The sequence below is a fragment of the Cherax quadricarinatus genome, unplaced genomic scaffold (assembly GCF_038502225.1).
Source record: "Cherax quadricarinatus isolate ZL_2023a unplaced genomic scaffold, ASM3850222v1 Contig5886, whole genome shotgun sequence".
Classification (NCBI taxonomy): Eukaryota; Metazoa; Arthropoda; class Malacostraca; order Decapoda; family Parastacidae; genus Cherax; species Cherax quadricarinatus.
The window spans coordinates 1-8,231 of NW_027200912.1; the positions used below are offsets into that span (position 1 = coordinate 1).

Genomic DNA, 8,231 nt, shown 5'->3' on the forward strand with positions numbered 1-8,231 from the left:
AGATGGCATCAAAAAAGTGAAATTCTCAAGAAACTGATCTTTTCAAAGATCACACAATATTAATTTTACTTCACCATTCTGTACTTGGTGACCTATATTCCTAAAGAAACTGGGAGTACAGGATGTTTACAACCTAACTCCCTAAACTTAAACATTTGATATAAAAATCTAATAATGTAGGGGCAAAAATAAAGATAAACAGAAAAAGAAGAATTAAAAAAGTTTTACTGACAGTTTGTGAAGCACTCGTTCACAGTCTGAGACAGTCAACATTCTGTGCCCAATACGAACTTAATTTGCCTCAGCCAATAGTGTGAAAAATGCTGAGAAAGTGTTTCTCATTTTGTAAGAAATTTCACATGCTGCAACATAAGTTTTTTTCTTCAATCAGTTTGACTGTTTCCATCTATCTGCTGTTCACTGCCTTGATAAAGCATGTAATGAGTTGGTTAGAACCTGTTGCACAAATAACCTGCACACAGGAGAGAGAAAAGCTTATGACGACATTTCGGTCCAACATGGACCATTCACAAGTCACACTGTGAATGATCCAAGTTGGACTGAAATGCCATTAAGCTACTCTCTCCTAAGTGCTGGTTATTTTTGTATTATTCCAGTCATGATACTGTGCATTTTTGTTCTTTAGAACCTGTTATTTTGAAGAAACATGTATGCTTTTTTTCCTGGCTTCTTGCATTATTGTACTGAGCGTCTTGGCAGCTTTTATATAAACTTTTATAGATGTTCACTCCTCCTTTGACAGGCTTTGTCTAATTGGGATGCCTGAGTGTCTGTGTGTGTGTGTGTGTGCACACATTTGTGTGTGTGCATGCATTTGTGTGTGTGTGCGCATTTGTGTGCATGTGTGCGCACGTGCATGTACTCACCCATTTGTGGTTGCAGGGGTTGATTCATAGCTCCTGACCCCACCTCTTCACTGATCGCTACTAGGTCATCCCTCTCCCTGTTCCATGAGCTTTATCAAACCTCGTCTTAAAATTATGTATGGTTTCTTCTTGCAATATGTCACTGGCCAGACTATTCCACTTCCTGAAAACTCTGTGACTAAAGAAATACTTCCTAACATCCCTTTGACTCATCCAAGTCTTCAATTTCCAATTGTGATGCTGTGTTTCTGTGTCCCATCTCTGGAACATCCTGTCTCTGTCCTTGTCAATTCCTTTGAAAAGCAACCAAATTTTTGGCTCAGAGTTTAGTTTAACATGTGTGAAAACTATTTACTCAAGATAAATTAAAAAATACTGTGCTATACATTACATTATCTAGCTTGCGTGTGTGCATGCTTGTGCTGTGTGTACATGCATGCACAGTTGAACCATTAAATTTTCTATGGCTTATCTCCAAGAAGTCTTATGAGTTTAGAATCTAAGAATACTGCAACTTGATAAAAAATTTTGTCTATATACAGTGGAACCTCAGCACTCAAACAGCTCCATGCTCAAACAATTCAGTATTTGAATGCTTTGTTCGGTAAACAAATCACTCGGTAGTTGACCGTTTGCTCGGCACTTGGCCAAACAAACATGATATGCTAGAACTTCACTGTAAACTATTTCGTGTTTCCTTGCATTTTTGGGTGTTTTTTTTATATTATTTGTATAAATAAGTCACCATGGGGCCTAAGAGGGTTAGTGATAACAGCCAACCAAAAAGAAAATTGATTAGAAAAAATTCGTTCTGTACTCAAACAGATCAGCACTAGAACAGCTTTCTGGAACCAATTAAGTTCGAGTGCCAAGGTTCCATTGTACGTAATTAATTTTGCACAGATCTGGGCTCATTCTGTGCTACAAGACACTAAATATTTAGGTATCTATCTTATCTGATAAACACTGATGTATTATGAACATAGGAAATAATTGCCAGAGAAAAGAGATTTGGGTTTGGGTAAGCCATAGAGCACATATTAAACCAATCTCATGAGTAGTTTTCAATTTGGGGGTTTTGTTTACGGTGTCTCGTGTTCAGTATTGTATTTAATCCAGCATAAACCAATGGTTGTAGCCCTTACTACTTCCTCTTGTATCGCACTCCAGTGTACACTACTCTGTGAAAGACTTTCTAATGTATTGCGTTGTTTGCGTACTTTGTGTTTTTCATTTAATTAAACACTCCACCCAGTACAAGGCAACTCCGCCAAACATATCAATTCCCATACAATACGTACCTGCTTCCGACTTTTCTTGATCATGGGCTGAGGTTTGAGCTCTTCCTCGGAGAAGCATCGAGTTCGCGGGTCAAAGTCCTGCCCAGGTACTGTAGCAAGGGCTAAATCATTAGGAGATATGTGGAAGTCAATGCAGGGCACGAATTTATCGCTACCAGGCGGTGGCTGGGCCGTGGCTCCAGTAATAATGTTGAGGGCAAGGGCATCGTCCTTAGTATTCAGTTTTACAGACTCTATCTCTCTCCCCTGACTTGCTCGAGCCTGATCTGTAACCACAGAAAATGGCGATATTCAGCTCTGAGCTCCCTCCTCTCAGAAAGCTACATAGCCTCTCATTTCAGCTTGTAAAACACCAAGTACATCCACTGTCTCTTAACAAAAAATACAATCCTTGTTCATCATAGGTATGAAACTCACTTCAACAACTGAAATTATATTTAAAACTTACAAATGAGCAAAACTTTTAAGGAGAACAAAAGACTAGGCATAAAAGGGGATGAATGAAACTTCAGAGTTGAATGACTCAGTTCACACTTCAGTTTCATGTATTTTGAGTTTCTGGATATTTGCCAAATGAAGTTATATTTGGTAAAGAGAAAATGGATGTATTGCAGAGTACAGTATTTCACTATAAATGTTTATGTATTTATTTCCCTCAAAAGTTAATATCAGAACTTTGTTTTGGATGGGAGGTTGTGATCTGCACTTGGCACCATCTGTAGTGGGAGCCAGGAGCTGATGAGCAAGTCAAGGGAAGACATTCTCATTGTTACCTCTTCAACACTTATGCACATACACACACTCACATGGATACACACACATGCACACACACACATGCACCCCTGCAACCACAAATAGGTGAGTACTCACTCTCCTTTCCACACACTCTCTCTCTCTTACACACACACACACTCTCTTGCACACACACACTCATTCTGCTTACTTTATAGAATGACAAATAATACCAGTCTAAGCAAGTACAAATGCCTTAGTCACTCAGTCATCCATTGCAACTTCAAGTTATGTGCACCCTCACTGCCTCAACTTAGTATTTGGGTATGTTAAAATGCAGTGGTGAGAGGCAAGAGATGTAGAGTAGCAGTGTCAGCGGGAGGAAAAAGAAAGGCAGCAGGGGTGAGGGTTAATGGAGGGGTGGAAAAGTAGCAGGGGGGGATGATTAGGGAAAAAAATGGTGGGGTGGCAGGGGTGATGGTTAGGGAAAAGATGGAGCAGTGGCAGGGGTGATGATTACAAAAAGATGGTGGGGTGGCAGGGGTGATAGTTAGAGAAAAAGATAATAGGTGGCAGGGGTAATACTTAGGGAAAAGATGGTGGGGTGGCAGGGGTGATAGTTAGAGAAAAAGATAATAGGTGGCAGGGGTGATACTTAGGGAAAAGATGGTGGGGTGGCAGGGGTGACAGTTAGGGAAGTAAAAAAAAAAAGTGATGGTTAGGGAAAAAATTGGTGGGGTGGTAGAGGTGAACTACTGGAGCACATACTGAGGGTCAGGCTGGCTGAAGGTTGAAAGAGCTGAGGAAGCAGGGAAGATGAAGGAGAGAAACAGGTGAATGAGACGGAAATCTGATTATACAAATGACAATGGAGGCAGTGGGATTATTTAAATATCAGCCATCATTTCATGACCTTAAAGTGGATAAGAATCCTATGGCTTGTGTGGGTTACCCATTTTGCCTGGTGAGTTTTTAGAGTGAATTTGACAACTATGATAGGTACACTGTTTAATATGTTAATTATTCTTTGATAAAAAACATTTTCGTGAGCCCTGCAATTTGACAAGATTCAAGTTTTTTCTTCTTGTATGTGCTACATTGAATCTCTGGCAGTAGTAGTCAGATTTTATGTTATCTATCTTCCTCAATATCCTACATTTGTACATATAAGCCCTGTTATGCCTTATTTAAAGAGTTGTCAGCCATGTAGCCCTCAACTTATTCTACTAAAAAATAAAAAAAAAATATAATACTAGAACCATAAATCTCAGAAAAGCCACATTTTAAAAATAAACAAGAAATAAAATTGAATATTTTGATCTGTACCCTGGGATCTTCCTGAACACTTATTCTGTGCTGATGAGGATCACAGTGTATTGCCTGAAATGTGCTGCATGCTAGTGGCTTTTCTTTTGTACCTAACAATATTTTATTACATGTAAACTACATTATTTGTATAATGCAGAAGAGAAATAAAGTATCTGAATGTGTAAATATTCAGCTTTGTTACTTGTCTACTTCTACAATGTGAGTTTTCCAAGTTATTCTGTTGAGTGCCTGACTCATTTCTAGAACAATTTTTCAATGCCCTCTGCTGGTGTGACCTCTATGCTTGAATACAGCAGTCAAGGCTGCTGGGGATTTATAAAGCTGGAAGATTATTTTCTTCATATTAAAATTTACACTTAATTATTCCTGCACTTAAGAATTTCTTTTCTTGGCTGCTCCCACTTGTTACTTTTAGTGACTCGTGGAAATATACACCATGGTCCTCTTTATTCAGTAACAAGGCAGTGTAATTAAATATAAATAAATAAATATATATATATATATATATATATATATATATATATATATATATATATATATATATATATATATATATATATATATATATATATATATATATATATATATATATATATATATATGTTTACAGTGAAACATATAAGTGAACAGTATTTAGATAAGGCTAAAGAGGTCTTTGTGGCATTTATGGATTTGGAAAAGGCGTATGACAGGGTGGATAGGGGGGCAATGTGGCAGATGTTGCAAGTGTATGGTGTAGGAGGTAGGTTACTGAAAGCAGTGAAGAGTTTTTACGAGGATAGTGAGGCTCAAGTTAGAGTATGTAGGAAAGAGGGAAATTTTTTCCCAGTAAAAGTAGGCCTTAGACAAGGATGTGTGATGTCACCGTGGTTGTTTAATATATTTATAGATGGGGTTGTAAGAGAAGTAAATGCGAGGGTCTTGGCAAGAGGCGTGGAGTTAAAAGATAAAGAATCACACACAAAGTGGGAGTTGTCACAGCTGCTCTTTGCTGATGACACTGTGCTCTTGGGAGATTCTGAAGAGAAGTTGCAGAGATTGGTGGATGAATTTGGTAGGGTGTGCAAAAGAAGAAAATTAAAGGTGAATACAGGAAAGAGTAAGGTTATGAGGATAACAAAAAGATTAGGTGATGAAAGATTGAATATCAGATTGGAGGGAGAGAGTATGGAGGAGGTGAACGTATTCAGATATTTGGGAGTGGACGTGTCAGCGGATGGGTCTATGAAAGATGAGGTGAATCATAGAATTGATGAGGGAAAAAGAGTGAGTGGTGCACTTAGGAGTCTGTGGAGACAAAGAACTTTGTCCTTGGAGGCAAAGAGGGGAATGTATGAGAATATAGTTTTACCAACGCTCTTATATGGGTGTGAAGCGTGGGTGATGAATGTTGCAGCGAGGAGAAGGCTGGAGGCAGTGGAGATGTCATGTCTGAGGGCAATGTGTGGTGTGAATATAATGCAGAGAATTCGTAGTTTGGAAGTTAGGAGGAGGTGCGGGATTACCAAAACTGTTGTCCAGAGGGCTGAGGAAGGGTTGTTGAGGTGGTTCGGACATGTAGAGAGAATGGAGCGAAACAGAATGACTTCAAGAGTGTATCAGTCTGTAGTGGAAGGAAGGCGGGGTAGGGGTCGGCCTAGGAAGGGTTGGAGGGAGGGGGTAAAGGAGGTTTTGTGTGCGAGGGGCTTGGACTTCCAGCAGGCATGCGTGAGCGTGTTTGATAGGAGTGAATGGAGACAAATGGTTTTTAATACTTGACGTGCTGTTGGAGTGTGAGCAAAGTAACATTTATGAAGGGATTCAGGGAAACCGGCAGGCCGGACTTGAGTCCTGGAGATGGGAAGTACAGTGCCTGCACTCTGAAGGAGGGGTGTTAATGTTGCAGTTTAAAAACTGTAGTGTAAAGCACCCTTCTGGCAAGACAGTGATGGAGTGAATGATGGTGAAAGTTTTTCTTTTTCGGGCCACCCTGCCTTGGTGGGAATCGGCCGGTGTGATAAAAAAAAAAAAAAAATAAATAATATATATATATATATATATATATATATATATATATATATATATATATATATAATAATGAGAATTAAATGGTTTTTAGCTTAAACACATTTACATTTAATTTCTTGCAAATATGTATTATGCTGTAAAGCAATAAAAGGCAAAAATGTATTGTAGGATTAACATTACTGAATATGAAAGATAATTAGTAAAAGATAAGAAGTAGCTGGGCAGAATATTGTATTTACCTGATTCATGGACCTGAAGGGAAGGAGAGTGGGGGTCAGGAGATTCTGATGAGGAAGAGTAACCATCACCAGAATAGTCTTGTGGAGAGAGGGCAGGGGGAGCCACTGTGATAGGGGCAGCTGGGAGAGCAGCCAAGCCTGAAGGTGCTTGGAGCACTACACTCATTCCTGACCCCATATGAGCATTGTCAGGAGAGGAGGGAGCCTCAGGAGAAAGGCTGCTATTTGTACTGTTACTAGTACTATTGCTAGTACTGCTGCTACTGCTACTGCTACTCCTGCTGCTGCTGCTGCTGCTGCTGCTGCTGCTGCTGCTGCTGCTGCTGCTGCTGCTGCTGCTGCTGCTGCTACTGCTGCTGCTTGTGCTGTTATTGGGATCAACATTCCCATTGCTGGTAACACTGCGGTTTCCAGCATTAACTTTTGCATTTTCTTCAACAGGGATACCATTTTCATTCAAAAATTCATCAAGATCCATATATTCCAACTGTAAACAATGGAAAAGAAATAATGTCAGGATGAAGGACATTAAGTAAAATGTAATACTATATTAATTACATTTTATAATATATTACAGTATAATATATAAAAATAAAAATAAATCTTAAAACACTGTAACAATATACAATACATGTACCCAATATCATTAAGTACATCATATATGTATAGAATAAACACAAACTTTTATATAGTGGTCCCTCGTTTTTCGTAATTAATCCGTTCCTGGAGGAGCTACTATAAACGATATTTACGATTTGCGAATCAATTTTCTCCATAAGAAATAATGTAAATACAATTAATCCGTTTCTGACACTCAGAAGTATTAAAACAAAAAATTTTTTTACATGAAATATACATGTAGTACATAAACAATACAATGGGAAATGATGAATGAAACATTAACAGCATAACACTTACCTTTATTGGAGATTCTTCTTAGTGTATGGGAGACTGGAGGAGGAGAGAGAGTAGATTGTTTATAGTTTGGAAGGGGAATCCCCTTCCAGCAACACCTCAGGTACCAATTGCTTCTCTGGGGTTGCTTCTCTTCTCTCTGTTTCTTAATGCCACTAGGACCACCTTGAGAGTCACTCTAGTCCTGTCTCGCAAAGTAACTGTGGAGAGAGCTCTGTTTCTGGCGTCTCTTTAACACTTCCCTAAAATGGTACAAGACTTTGTCACTGTACATATTTCTCACCTTCTTTACCACAGGCTTGGCACTAGGAGCTTTCTTTGGAGCCATGGTAGCTTATTTAGTACTTGCAAGCACTAAAATGAGTGGAATATTATGAAATATTTCGTAGGAGCACTTGAGGGGACCTTCACTCACTGGTAAACAATGCCAGACTGGCTGGGTAGAGAGGCCTCCCCTGCTCACACCGTGCGTAAGCGTCCTGGACGAACTACTATTCGCGAGTCAACCTATGAAAAGCGAGTCCATGTTTATACGAAAATACCCCTATGATTGGTGAAATTTACGATTGCCGAGAACTACGAAAAGCGAGGGACCACTGTATCTATCATCTGAGAAATATTACATCAAGGGAAGACCAGTGTCTGAATATTATGAGCACTGAAACAAAAGAAAATTTTCTTCTTTTTTCAACAAACCGGCCATATCCCACCGAGGCGGGGTGGCCCAAAAAGAAAAGCAAAAGTTTCTCTTTTTAAATTTAGAAATATATACAGAAGGGGTTACTAGCCTCTTGCTCCTGGCATTTTAGTCACCTCTTACA

General features: G+C 39.1%; 1 protein-coding gene across 1 annotated transcript; it reads right to left on the reverse strand.

The window, feature by feature from the left end:
- Positions 1-1,892: 1,892 nt before the first annotated feature.
- Positions 1,893-6,982, reverse strand: LOC138852256 (uncharacterized; the record flags this gene model as incomplete). The annotated part of the gene is made up of 2 exons (XM_070082004.1): positions 1,893-2,454; positions 6,496-6,982. Coding segments are annotated over 2 exons (816 nt in total), but the record flags the coding sequence as incomplete, so codon positions are not given.
- Positions 6,983-8,231: the final 1,249 nt, after the last annotated feature.